The sequence below is a fragment of the Mesoplodon densirostris genome, chromosome 17 (assembly GCF_025265405.1).
Source record: "Mesoplodon densirostris isolate mMesDen1 chromosome 17, mMesDen1 primary haplotype, whole genome shotgun sequence".
NCBI lineage: Eukaryota > Metazoa > Chordata > Mammalia > Artiodactyla > Ziphiidae > Mesoplodon > Mesoplodon densirostris.
The window spans coordinates 66,773,646-66,788,520 of record NC_082677.1 but is presented as its reverse complement, the minus strand read 5'-3'; the positions used below and the strand labels follow the sequence as shown (position 1 = coordinate 66,788,520).

The following is a 14,875-nucleotide window of genomic DNA, read 5'->3' as shown; positions in this document are numbered from 1 at the left end:
GCCAACGTCCCGCTGCCCGCCTCCCGCGCCGTAAGGTACCCGCCGCCCGACCTGCAGGGCCCGCTGTCCTGCCGCGCCGGCCCCTCCTCCTCCCGCCCCGCCCCGCCCCGCGCTGCGCCGGACACCCCGCCCCGAAGAGGCGGCCCGGCGAGCGAGCGCCGAGGGAGGCTGGTGGCATGGGGGAGCCGCCGCCGCGGCCACAAGCACAGTTGCCCCTAGCGAGCCCCGGCGCCGCTCGGAGTGCGGGGGACCGCGGGAGCCTAGGGGGGTGGCTCGGGGCGTGACACCGAGCGGAGGGCGTGGCTCGGGCTGCGCCGCCCGGACGCGCGGCGAGCGGCGGGGGGAGCGGGCGGCGGCGCCTGGGGCCGCGGGCGGGCCGGGCCGAGCGCCGAGGGCGCACCTGGCGGCGGCGCAGCCCGGCCAGACTGCCGGAGCAGGCTCGGCGGCGGCGCTGGTGGCGAGGATGTCGCAGCCGCCGCTGCTCCCCTCCTCGGCGGAGACTCGGAAGTTCACCCGGGCGCTGAGTAAGCCGGGCACGGCGGCCGAGCTGCGGCAGAGCGTGTCGGAGGTGGTGCGCGGCTCGGTGCTCCTGGTGAGTGCGGGACCACGGAGGGAGGGAGGGAGGGAGGCGGGCGGGAGGGCGGGCGGCCACCTCCTTCACGCTCCTCTAAGTCGGCGGGGCGGAGGCGGAGCCGCCGACCCTACTGGGTCTGCAGGATTAAGAGGTGGTGAAGGAGGGGGGTGTTATACAGGGGAGAAGGGAAGGTCCTGGAAAGGCAGCAGCTCCCAGACCCCCACCCTGCGTCTAGGGGGTCCTCTCCCCACTGCGGCCCCTTTCCTCCGGGGAAATTTCCTGGGAATGAGATCGCAATCTCCCTCCTCCCCCCTCCCCCCCAACTTTACGTCCCTTTGCCGACTGAGAAATTACTCTCTCCTTTTCCTCTCCCTCCCTCCCACATCCCCCTTGTCCTCCCTTATTCTGGAGGGGCTTGGCACCTGTGGCCTGAAGGGGCGCAGGGGAGTGGAGGTGGGGGCTTCCTTTTCCAGTCCGCAACCCAGGGTGGGATATGGCCCTGCGGACCCTTTGGGTGGGCTGAGCTCCAGAAGGGAAGGGGTTCCGCATTCTCCCCTCCACTCCCTCCCCCTGGCCGGCATCCTGAGATTTGGCCGCCTCTTATCAAGGGTTAAGGGTCTTGATAGGAATCCCCCGTGACTTCGGCATGGGTGCAAGTTACTACGAAGTTTGGGGATTTGGAGCAAGCAGACCGGTGATTAATCTGGTCGTAGCAGAAAGTCTTTTGAGAATAGGCCTCTGGGTGTGAGGAAGATGAAGTTTTAAATCCACTTTTCCACTGCCAGGGCTGGTCCTGCTGTATTTGGAAACGCAGTACACCCCATCACTTGGAAGGTGCGGAAGAGCAGCATTGTGCTGTCCTGGGGAGCTGGAAACTTTGAGCAGCTCCTTGCGCTGGCGCTGGCATTTGTTTTCTTGAAAGGGGCTTGTTTGTGGGTGGGTGACTTGTGTTTGTTGGAACGATCCAAGAAGATGGGCCTTGGAAGTGATTCTCTGGGCTTCGTGTGGGTTATTGTTGGGGTGGAGTGCTGGGTCCCTTAACACAGGGCCTGGCTCATCTTTTCGGTGGCAGATAGATGCCCTTTCTGGTCAGACACGGAATGACGTGAATGCTGGTTGTGGAGATTGGAGACGAAGCTTCCCTGATTTCCATAGCTAGTCTGCGCAGTTTGATTTTTCTCTCAATTGCTCTGACAGCTCCCTCTAGATTTCCTCAAACTCCAATTTGTTTAGTCATAAGGGATTTTAATTTTCTCTTTTTACTGAAGTTCAGTAGAGCAGGAGTTGAGAGTAGACCAAAACCTGGGATCTCGTCCATAACTTCAGTTGCTTTGGCCTCAGTAGTATATCCTGTATCTTCCTGACTTTCGCCAGTGTGTGTATGTTAAGGAGACAGCCCGCAAACATCTGTGGCATCTTTTTTGTTCTGGAAGGAAACTTCGTTCTTTTAGCTGGGGGCACTGTCCTCATTAGAGATTTGAGGCAAAAGAAGAGTAACTAAAATCATGATTTCCAAAGTGCGGACAGACCCGGACTGGAATGGAGGTACTAGTTTGATAAGCCATTAGGTTGAGCACAACACTGCTCGTTACTCATGTGCCACAGTCCTTGAATCCAACAGCCCTTCCTGTTGGAGGCTGGCCTACTGCTAGTGACCTAGTAGTGTGCATTCCCATGTGCGACATACTGCTGCTGTGCTCCACCTCATGACACGTTAATAGTACATCTGTTTTCCCTATTCACCCTTAAGCATGAACAGCCAGACCCTTAGTGTTGTCTGTCTGTGATCACTTGTCTGATGAAACTTGTGATGAAGCAAACACAAAATGCTGGAAAGTAGGTGGGCCTCCTTGGGCCTTTGAAAGGCTCCCCCGCTGAATGGGAAATACACTGCAGTGATTCTGCATTGCAGATGGAGGAATTTGCAATAGCTTACAGATACTAAAAACGACCCATCCACCTCACCCCCCTCACCTCCTGCCAGGTATTCTGCCACCGCCTGCTGTTTCTTGCTGCTCCCCAGTGTCTGCCAGGAAGCCACAGCAGGTGCACCTGTCTCGGCTTTGTTCTAGGAGCATCTAAGAAGGTACCCCGATCCCTGCAGAAGGCAGAGCAGCAACCAAGCCGGGGTTTGGAATCCCATGGTCCACCGATCCATGCTTGGATGGAAGTAGTACTCTCCTCTGTTTTTGACAGCTTGGGTCAGCGCTGATACAATGCCTACAGCATAGTAAACACACAGTAAATATCTCTTAACTAGCTGACTAACGTAGCAATTCTGTAGATGGACTAAAAGAAAAACGAACAGGGTATGGCTTTAACTAGCTCTTCTCACGGTTCTAGTATTGATGAGTGGCTTTTAGTGAGATCAGAAACAACAGAATTAAATAGTTCAGTGGGTAATAAAGGCTGCCATTTAAAAAACAAGCTTTAAAGTGTAGAAGTAAGGTGTACTCATAAATTTGTTGTTGTTTGTTAGGTTCATTTTTCATAAGCTCCGGTGTGTGGGCCTGATAGTGTATTAATTTGTTTGAAAACCTTGAAAAAAATACAAAAGAGCAAAGAGAATAGCATCACGAACCTTCATAATCCATCGCCCAGGTTCAGTAATTATCAAGATTTCGCTAAACTTGCTTTAACCATCCCCTTTCCCCCTCGTTTTTTTGTGTGATTGTGAGTGCCATGCCTCCCATCATTTCACCCCTATATAATACCCAGTGTGTATTATTAAAAATAGGGATGTTTTCTTACTACAATGCCATTATGTTAAAGTTTGCAATAATCTGTTGACATACTATTCAGATTTCCCAGATTGCCTAAGAAACATCTTTTAACGGTAGTTTGTTCTAATCAGGATCCTAACAGGTTTTGCTGGCTTTTTCAAATGTGGTTTACTCTTTCATGAGCCTTAGAATTATTAATGACGGAGTGAACCCTCCCTGGCGTCAGGAGTCCTGAGTTTTAATCCTAGAGGTTTAGTAGTGCAGAGCGTGGGCTCTGAAGTCAGAGCACCTGGGTTGTAATTCCAGCTCTACCCCTTACCAGCTGTGCAGTCTTAGGCGTATAACTTAGCCTTGGTGTGCCTCGGTTTTCTCATCTGTAGAGATGGTAATCATACTCACTTTATATGGTTGTCGGGAGGATTATATGAGCCATAGAGGTAAAGCTCTTAGATGGTGCCCAGCTGATATTCTGCCAGCTACTTAAGTCACCCTGGGCTGTCGCTTAACGTCTCTGACTCCTGTTAAATGAGGAGCTGTACTAGATTGTTCTGGAGTCCCTTTCCTTACCAACAGGATTCGATTCTAAGATGCTTTTATAAGAGTAGCAGAGGTACTACTAGTCATATTCTTAACTGTAGGAAATGTAATTTATGGTTTTGGGTAATGAAAGAAGAATCCTCCCAATTCCAGAATTAGCTGCCCGTGATTGAGAATAGGCAGGAGGGCAGCACGTTCAAAATATACGCAAGCTCAGGAGAAAAACTAGAAATAATTCCCCGATCAGGGTTGACTTGCGATTGGGCCTTTCAGGTGCATTAAAGATAGCATCATAATGACCTAGATCTAACGGAGTATACCACCCAAGGCCTAAAAATATTCTTTTTCTGAAAGGTTTGTGTAAATATTGGGACAGGGCGCTTTGCATGGGTTTGCTGGCTCGATTGCGCTTGGGTATTGATGCCCGAGTCATCTGGCTGCCGGCTTCCTTGCCGATCTTATCTCAGCGTGCTCAGCTTCAGGCTCTCCTTTGACATCAAGCCCCTGCTGGTGACACCATTGCACAGCCATCGGAGAGCCTGCAGTATGAAACGAAATGAAACCGAGTCAGGCCGTCACTAAATTTTCCTTTGTGTAACTGGAGGATGATGGACAGAGGTGTGGGGTGATAATCTCCCGGAGTGCACGCTCGAGGCCCTTCTCGCCCTCCCAGTTCAGTCAACACGAGATTTCCAGTATGATCTGAGGTAACCTGAGACCCGAGGGGTGGTGTTCTTTGAAATCCTCAGGTAACGTAAAACCTCATTTTGGCTGTAATTTTAAATCAGATAGGATAGTAAATCGGTAACTGAACTGGCCTGAGCTTCACCTCACTGTCTTTCTCCACCCTCTGGTAGAGTCCTAACAACAGAAATGTCCCAGAATACAGGAAGCAGGGTGGAGGCCCATCTCCAACTAGATAATCAACAACAGGTTCTACTTCTTTGGTTTCTGGTCCATTTGAATATTGGGAGACAGGAGGACATCAGTAACGCCTTGAATTTGAAAAGGGAAGAACGGAATTGTGAAACCTTCATCCACATTTGTTGAGGGCCTGCTCTGTGCTAGGACTTTTTGCTGGGTGCTGAGGACCTGCTGCTGTGTTGGAGCAGGCCCTTGCCCTGAAGGGTTTATGGTCTAGACAGGTGCACAGGTCACTCTTCAACAAAAAGATAGCAGCACGCAGGAGCACACATAAAGGTTCAAACGCCTGGTTCAGATGACACGTGAAGATGAAATAGCAGAGAACTGATATACTTGGGAAAGGGTTTGTGAAGAATTGAACTGGACCTGGAAGATGTAATGGTAAGGGAGACTTTTCTCCAGAAAAGAATGAGAGATAGAGATTGAGCACATGCTTAAAATGCCCGGCTAGGCAAAGAAGGAGCAAAGCAGCTTGGACAGAGAGGGGTAAGTTTTAGAAGGAAGGGAGAGAAGCTTTGAGAACTACAGTTGCTAATTTGGGGAACAATTTCAATGACTGGCTGAGAACACATCATAAACGCTTCTTAGAGAGATCTTCCCCTCAGTGTAATCTTGGGGGTAAATAATATGACGGTTTTGTGTCACACAAGCCTAAGGACCCAAAGAGAAGCCTGTGACCCAGAACAGAAAACAGGCCTTTGTGTGTGTCAACCTTTACAGTGCATGTGAGCAGTTGTCAAACATGGTGGGTACACCATTGAGTAAATGATATTGCAAAAAAAGTATTGGGGTCCCACCTTATACAGTAAGTCCCCTACATACGAACCTTCAAGTTGTGAAGTTTCAAAGATGTGAACATGCCCCTGTAGCCCAGCTGTTGTACTGTACTACTGTACTTTTCAAGGTACTGTACTGTAAGATTAAAAATGTTTTATTTTTTGTGTTTTTTTAATGTATTTTTTGTGTGAAAACTATTATAAGCCTGTTACAGTACAGTACTATATAGCCGATTGTGTTAGTTTGTGACCTAAGCTAACTTTGTTGGACTTAGGAACAAATTAGACTTAAGAACACACTCTTGGAATGGAACTCGTTCGTATGTAGGGGACTTGTGTCACTGAAATAAGTGATAACTAAATGTAAGAGTCACATGTAAAATAAATCAAAGAAACAGCGTAAAACATGGGTGAATAATCATGTAAGGGTGGAGAGGAATTTTTTTAAAGCATGAAAGTAAAGGAAAATAGCAGTTTGGCCTGGGCTTGGGAGGTGAACCGGGGCCTTGCCATTGATGAGCTGAGGACTTTGATCAGGTTTCTTCACCTAAGCCTCAGTTTGCTCATCTGAAGATTGGGATTGTTAGGTATTATTATCTTAGGGCATTCTTAAAATAAAGATTAAATAATTTAATATATGTAAAGATCCTTAATACTAAGTGCTTAATAAAGGTAAGCTTGTATTATGATAATAAAAGATTGCTTGTCTTAACTAAATATATCTGGAGCCAGCATTTATTAAGCACTTACTGTGTCCTAGGATATGTGTTAGGGAGGTCAAGTCACCTCAAGGTCACAAGCCTATAAGTGGGGGATCTGTGTCTTGAACCTGGGCACCGTGGCTTCAGACCATGTGTTGCTACTCACCACTCTGCCTTCTGCCTCCCCATGCAAACTCAAACCTCTGTTCTGTATGTTACAAGTACCATAAATTTAAAAGTCAAATAGTAAGCTTAGGAACAGTATTTGTCTTCTCTATATATCTATATCTCTGTCATAGTGTTAAGTTTAAAAAAATATATTGAGAGTTCTTACAAATCAATTAAAAAAAGAAAAATACTCCAGAAGAAAAATGGGCAAGGACATTAATAGGTAATTCCTCAAAGAAAGGAATACAGTTAGCCAATAAAGAACAGAAGAAAAACATGTTCAGCCTTGCTAACAATTAAAGAAACATTAATTACAACAAGGTGCCATTTTGCTTGATAAATTTTCAAATTTGCAGAGATAGAAAAGGTTTTGCATGGATGGGGTGAGCCGGGCACTTTTGTTTGCAGGGCTTCCTCATCCCACAATTCCAGGGGCCCCATTTGTGTGGCATTTTATGAGAATTGTGTCACCTGGGTTTTGTAACATGCATGGTATAACTTTTTGAGCTGGGCTGTATGTATCAAGAACTTTAACATGCTTCCGTTCTTTGGGTCAGTACTTAAAATTATAGGAATTCCCCCTAAGGACTAAACTGAAATGTACATAAAGGACAGTGTCTGAAGTCACAGTGCTGACGGTTCAAGGCAGAAAATGGAAAATACTGACCAACTGCAAACTATCTAAAGGTCTTAACAGTAGTGTAAATGAATTGTGGGGTTGGATTGTTTATGATGCCATTACGTTTAGTTTTAGAAGAATAATGACTTGAGAAAATTCTTCCATTATAGTGTTGGGAGGCAGTGAGGCCTGCGGTTAAGTTTGGGGGCCTGGGTTCTGTTACCACTTTAATACTAACCACTATGTGACCTTGGGTTGTGCCCCTGCAGCCTGGCTTCTGCCTTTAGTGTGGGGTAGCCTCTCCGTCCTCACCCCTTCAACTTGTCTTCTGCAGCATTTGTTACCACGCAGCACCCCTCTCCCCTTCTCTGGTTCTCCCATTCCTCTGTTCCCTTGCTTCACTCCACCCTTCCGAAAGAGTCCCATCGCCACCTTTGGCTCCATAACATTTAATCTCTTCCCTGCACTCTGCAGCGAGCTGCATACCTTCATTGCAATTTCTGAATCATTATCTCAGTTTTGATTTTTCCCCCCAGCTCAGACCTGCTTTTCTGCTAACTTGCCTGATGTGTACTTGGCTGTCCTACCAGTCCCTTAAGTTTAGCATCTATGAAACATAAACAGTCACTTTTCATCTCAAAGCAGCCGTCCTTTTTGCATACTTGTTTTCTGTAGTGAGAGTCATCGTTGCATGGTCACCAACTCTGAAATCTCTAATTCCTCCTTATTTCTCCCTCACGCTGCCTCTCCATTGAGGGTGGCTGGGGACCACATTGTCCACATTCTGGCACCCGGGTTGATGGGACAGCCACTGTCTTGAATGTGGTGGGTTCTTTTTTTTTTGGCTGCGTTGGGTCTTCGTTGCTGCACTCGGGCTTTCTCTGGTTGCAGCAAGTGGGGGCTACTCTTCGTTGCGGTGCACGGGCTTCTCATTGCGGTGGCTTCTCTTGTTACCGAGCATGGGGTCTAGGCGTGTGGGCTTCAGTAGTTGCAGCATGCAGGCTCAGTAGTTGTGGCTCGCAGGCTCTAGAGCACAGGCTCAGTAGTTGTGGCGCATGGGCTTAGTTGCTCCGCGGCACATGGGATCTTCCCGGACCAGGGCTCGAACCTGTGTCCCCTGCATTGGCAGGTGGATTCTTAACCACTGCACCACCAGGGAAGCCCCACAATTTACATATTGATGTGTATGTACATTTGTTTCGCATCTGTTTCCCTCACTGGACTGTTGGTTCACCATGGTTTCCCCAGTACCTGGCACTTAGCAGGGGCTCTCTCTCTCTATATATATATATTTTAAAATTTTATTGAAATATAGTTGATTTACAATGTTGTGTTAGTTTCAGGTGCACAGCAAAGTAATTCAGTTATATACATATATATATTCTTTTTCAGATTCTTCTCCATTATAGTTTATTACAAGATATTAGATTTTTTTTTTGATGAATGAAAGACTCCTGAAGTCTCTACATCTGACACGTTTTATTTTTAAATCTTTTTTTGATTCCCCACTGCCCCTAATTTCTCTTCCCTGCACCCATTTCTATTTACTCCAGTCTAGCCTATCTCTCTCTGCCAGGTTAACTTTCCTAACGCACAGGATCCATTATATCATTAGTTTCTCATTGCAACCTGATAGATTTGATGATGTTCATGTACATAAGAATGCATCACTTTGAGGCTGGCCCTTTGTCTGCTTTAGTTTAGAAAAAGCAAGTTGTCAGTAAATCTGTGTGATCTTTGCATAGGTTTTGAGAGCAGCTACGCATTTTAATACAAGTAATATTCATTTCCTTTTTTAGGACAGTTTCTTTTCACCAAATCTTTTGAACTCCAGTGTGTAAAAGAACACAGTGATCTAATTCTTATGTTAGGTATCTAGTAACTCATCTGAGAAGAAAACAAAATAAAACAAAAATACAAATAATAAAAACCTGGAAGTGCTTTTCTATCGCTTGAAGCATGAGTTTTGCAAATCATTAAGAAGTACTTAGATGGTGAAGTTTTTTCTGTTTCTTTTACATCTCTGTCACTTTTTCTTTTTCTCTAATGGACTGCTTAAATTCTTATCAGCAAATTGTTGGCAAGGAGACTTACTACCTGATCAGAGCTCTGTAATGCCAAATTGTTTGTTGGCATCTCCCTGCCCCCCGCTTTCTTTGAAGTTGGCAGGAATAAATACAATCAAGATAGTGCTTGGGTATGTCTACTTAGGGAGGCTGGCTGGGTCAGTGCATGAGTGGGAGATGTGCCCATTTATTTATTATAGATTAACATTTGTTGAATATTAGTCTGAAAGTGAATCTGAAAGCAGATGTCATTGAACTGCCCACCATCTCCACTGACCACAAGAAGTTTATTCTCAAACTCTGTGTACTTAGAGATTCACATACTGTATTTTCATACAGAAAATACACGTTCTGTCATGTGGATATAGAAATGTTCTAAGGAAAGTTGTTTACCATGATAAATTAAAAAATTATGAACAGTATATACAGATTGTTCACTTTTTAAAAAAGCATAAGCACTATTTTGTTGATGAAAACGTTTTATGGTATTACAGATGCTACAGTACAGTATGCTCTTGTTTCAGGAATAAGTTAAATATCAGATGTTTAGTCTCTGAATTCTAGAACTTAGAAAATACTGTGGTATAACCAAGTTTCTGTTAATAGGGGGATAGTTCTGTGAGGAGTAGCAGTAGGATATAGTGGATAAGAACTTGAGCTCAGGAGGTTCTAAACCCAGCTCTTCAGAGAAAGCTCTGCTTTCTCAGTCTCTTCACCCCAAGAATGGACATCATAATAGCACTCATCCCATAGATGTTTGGGTTGATTAAGTGAGAAGATGCATATAAAGCACTTAGAATAGGGCCTGGCGCACAGTAACCCAGTAAGTACAAACTTTTGTGACTTATGAGGGCAGCCTAAAGGAATATCATACAACTCTTAAAAGTGCTCCTTATGGAGGACTTATAACAGGGGAAAATTTTAATGTTGGGTGAAAAAGAAATAGTATGTGGAAGTATGTACGTCACAATTGTGTAAGAAATAACCTGTGTGTAAGAAAAATGTTGGAAGGAAATACGTGAAAAGGGAATATGATTTGTTCTTTATATACTCTAATATTTTCTAATTGTTTAACTTTCATAAGTGAATGGATAATAACCTATCAAGAAAAAAGAAAACGAATGTAGGAGGGAAATTTTGGTGCTTCATGTAAGACACTCCAATTGGTCCTCTTTGAAAATTGTGCATCTTAATGTAAAATGTGTGTTCCTGGAATAAGATACACATGTGCATCTTGGTAGCAAAAATATTGTCAACAAGTTAAGGGTCCTGCTTTGAATGCTCAGAGGAAGGAGGCCCAGGTGAAATAATGAAATGTTTCACTTGACGGTGTTATAATAAAATTCTTTCCAAAAAACATCTTGCATGAGCCTCTGGAAAAATGTAGTCAGACAGACAGGGATAGTGGGGTTTTGGGTTTTTTTTTTTTTTTTGCGGTATGCGGGCCTCTCACTGTTGTGGCCTCCCCCGTTGCGGAGCACAGGCTCCGGACGCGCAGGCTCCGGACGCGCAGGCTCAGCGGCCATGGCTCACGGGCCCAGCCGCTCCGCGGCATATGGGATCCTCCCAGACCGGGGCACGAACCCGTATCCCCTGCATCGGCAGGCGGACTCTCAACCACTTGCGCCACCAGGGAGGCCCTGGGTTTGTTTATTTATTTGTTTGTTTAAATTTCTGTTTTGATGAGGAAACTGAAGACCAGAGAAGTCAAGTGACTCGCTTAAGGTCACCTGGCTCAGAGTTAACACGTTTTTCTTGTTAGGGTGGCAGGGTGTGTCAAAAAAGATATAATTTTAAAATTTGAGTTTGTCAGAAACTTTTAAATGGTTAATTTGAATCATTACACGCCTTTGTGGAAAGTACCATGAATTCTCTGGGTTGGTAGAAATTTGTGACATGGAAATGAAATCATACTGCTTTGGAGGTGAAAGATATCTCTAGAGGTCATCTGGTTCAGCTTCCTAATTTTACAGATGAGGAAGATAAGATCTACCATGGTTAATCTGTTTGTCTATGGTCATACAGTTCCTGTTACAGATGAGAACAAAGAACAAAATCTACAGAGTTTACTGGCTCTGATCCAATGTATTTTCCACTGACTCCAGGAAATAATTGAATGTACTTTGTTTACTTTTGCATTTTATCAAGTATCTTTACATACTATGGTAATCACATAATATCAGAATATGAAACATCTATTTGTACCATGGATCTCTTTCCCGCTTGTATATTTCATTAGTCCTAGGCCAGTTTGTAGGTGAGACTGACATTCATTTTTCCATAAGCCAAGAAATGTGTTCTTCATTTCTGTTTAAGGGATATTAGGAGGACAGGAAGAAATAAAAAGCAAGAATTACAAGATTAATCTACAAAAGATCTCAATAGAAACTTACTGAACAAGGAAGAATTAATTTAGTAGTCAGATAATATTTTTTTAAGGGATATGAAATCATGGTTTTATGTGTACTTTGGTTAAAATAATTATGTGGCTTGAGGAAAAAACCTTCATGGGCCTATTAACCTAAAGTTCTTTAATGTAGAATAAACTCTGTTAATCTAGGTCATTTTACCTTTCAGCCTGCTTTGCCTTGGCTAAAATAAATATTCAGCTGTAAATGGCAATTTGTTCAAATTGTATCATTACAAAAAGAGTTGTATTTCTAAGATTGTTTAGAGAATTTATTTAATCTGTCATTCTAACTTATTGCTATTTTCTTAAGTAGAAAGCAGAGTTCCTATGGTGATAGCAGAGGTCCCATAATATTTATAGTATACTAAATTCGTTTATAAACCATTACACTAGCTAGATATTTAATCTCTTAGGTTAGCTTTTTTTCTTCCCAGGATTTGAATATGTTCATTTAGCCATTTTAATTTTCTTTATTCTTTAAAGAATACCTTCTGAGAGAATGTTAATTATTTTTTTTTCCAGAAGATGAGAAATAACTGCTATTTTATCATTTTTTTTTTAAATGGAGGAATGTGTACCCTACTGATTTCTTTGGAGTTGATTTTGTGAAAAACCAATTAAAGTATCAAATTTTTAAAGGGACTTAGAATTCAAAGCCACTTAAAACTGAGATGGGCAAAGATTCCTGACACAATGTTAATTTCTCCTGGAAGAATTAATATATCAGGCATAGTTGCTGGGGACTCCATAGGTGGTGGGATGGTGGGGATGGGCTCCTTTGGTGGATTTTGGGGAGGGGGGGGTCCATTTGAGGAAAGGGGTTTCAGAATAGCTTCCAGAATTTGAGAGAATCACAGATGTCTTCTTCCATAGCTTCAGTTGTTGGAAATGATCAGAAAGAGTGCTGACTTCTTTCTTTACCACTTGGAGTCTTGGTGTCTTGGATATATCCCCTACTCTGTGAAGCAAGCCCCAAACCACTCTACCCCACAGTCTCCCAGCATATTCCAGTGAGCTGTACACTTGCTGTTATGAGGCCTGGGTTCTACCTGTGATGCCTATCCCTTTGTGGTCTTGGCCTGGTGTCACCCGCACAATGTGGGGGGACACTGACCAGCCTACAGTGGATTTAAGCTCCTCCTTTTGGACCAGATATTTTGCTTTGGAGCCTGGCCTAGTGCGGCCCTGGAGCTCATTTCCATCAAAGGTGACCTTTGGGAGGGGAGGGGCAGAGGCCAGATGGAGCCCAGGCTTCTGTGCTCCAGGCTTCCTCGTGATCTTCTTCTTTGCAGTCCAGGGTGTCTTGCCCTGGAGCCTCCTGAGGATTCAGTGTCCTCTTGTTTATCTATTAGTCAGGATCTTAGCAGATCTTGAGGCATTTTTTGAGGTTTTTTAAAAAAATTAATTAATTAATGTATTTATTTATTTTTGGCTGGGTTGGGTCTTCATTTCTGTGAGAGGGCCTTCTCTAGTTGCGGCAAGCGGGGGCCACTCTTCATCGCGATGCGCGGGTCTCTCTCTATCGTGGCCTCTCTAGTTGCGGAACACAGGCTCAGTAGGTGTGGCTCACGGGCCTAATTGCTCTGCGGCATGTGAGATCTTCCCAGACCAAGGCTCAAACCCGTGTCCCCTACATTGGCAGGCAGATTCTCACCCACTGCACCACCAGGGAAGCCCTATTTTTTGAGTTCTTAACAGTGACATTAGCAGACAGAAATGTTGTGTTGTTACAATTTTTTAAGCTCTTGTGCTTAAAAACTTGTGTTCAGTAGATCCCCAGTTGTCACTGGTTGTTCATTTACTCAACAGACACTACAGGATAAACATTTGATTAAGACACAGACCTTGTCCTCAAAGACTGTGCAGTCTAGAGGGAAAAGGAGCACAGACAGCCCCCAGGGAGCCCTTGGGTTGGTGTTCCTCTTTGGGAGTCCTCTGCCTCGTGGCTGTTTTCGCATCCTGGAAGGAAGAAGGACGGTTGTGACCTGTTGCAGGTTGAGTTCCTAGGAAGGTGCTGAGAGTGAAGTCAGCTTTCTGGGAAGTAGAAAGGTACTGGGACCTCAACTATTACACTGCTTTCCTGAGACCCAGGAAACATGAAGCTTGACCTGCGTGTTCATTGTAGGAGTAGTGACAGAATGTTTGTCTCGAAGATATTGAGTAGAGATAGAGGAAACTCACATCAGTGATAAGAGTGCAATGGGAATTGTAGGTCAGGCTCAAAGGCACAGACTATAGAGCTAGAGAGGGAGCTATTAACATCCTAAAGAGTCCTAAAATTAAGACTTTTATCTATGCACGAGTAATTTACTTTGCCAACTAGGGAGAACAGATTGGGCGTTTAAGAGATTTATTTCTCGTGACATCTAGAATATGTTCTGAGGTGCAAAGATCCCCAAATATGCAGGGATTTAGATCTTGATCATGTCCTTATTTAGTCCTAGAAGCCATATGAAACGTGTGTTAAATAATTCAGTGTGATAGTAACATATTAAACTTACGTTAAATAATACGGTAGTATATTATTGTAGTTATTTATATACTATGGTTGAGGGTTTAAGAACTGTAAAACCTCTGCTTTCTTCAGAACTGAAAATGAAACCAATTTTTGTGGGGCTCCAGATTAAAAATAATCTGAATTGATTGTGAGAACTGTGCATGAAAAGAAAATTCAGTTTTTTATGCAAAATTGTCAGTGACTTTAAGCTCCATGGAACAGAGATTTGCATGGTGCTGTTGCCTGGGTTTTTAGTGATTGTAAAAGAAACTAAGCATGGGTGCTTTTGGAAGCAAGGTGACATCCTGCTGATTGCAGTTAGGCTAATGATAGCATAACTGACACTAGAAAAGTACCCCTTTTCAAGTGCAGAGGAACATCTTTATTAATAAAATACTAAAATTCGTTCTTATGTAAGGGTGCATTACTTGGTTTAGGCTTGATTTTTATTTAGTTTCATAGATTGATTTTTGCTTCCTACTTTTAAGGACGTGTGTGGATTATGTTAGTAAGCTCCTGGGAAAAGAAATGAGCAAGTATTTGATTGACAAATGAATACACATATTATAGATGCTTCCACATCTATGTCTCCACATTTCTGAATAGATAGATTGTTAAAAATTAATTTTTTATTGAAAGATAGTTGATGTACAGTATTATATAAATAACAGGTGTACAATATAGTTATTCACAATTTTTAAAGGTTATATTTCACCTACAGTTGTTATAAAATATTCACTATATTCCCTGTGTTGTACAGGAATTGATTTTTTTAAAAATATTTATTTATTTATTTGGCTGCTCGGGGTCTTAGTTGCGGCCTGCGGGATCTAGTTCCCTGACCAGGGATTGACCTGGGCTGCTTGCTTTGGGAGCGTGG

The 14,875-nt window shown here is 43.8% G+C and overlaps 1 protein-coding gene across 7 annotated transcripts in view; it reads left to right on the top strand.

Moving 5' to 3' along the window:
- The first annotated feature begins 386 nt into the window (after positions 1-386).
- Positions 387-14,875, top strand: part of DOCK9 (dedicator of cytokinesis 9) — a 282,273-nt gene continuing 267,784 nt past the window's right edge. For all 7 annotated transcript variants that reach the window (XM_060080170.1, XM_060080175.1, XM_060080172.1 and 4 more), the window contains exon 1: positions 387-592. In XM_060080170.1, coding sequence (XP_059936153.1) covers positions 464-592 — 129 coding nt within the window. In that variant the 5' untranslated portion in view covers positions 387-463. The remainder of the gene's footprint in view (positions 593-14,875) is intronic.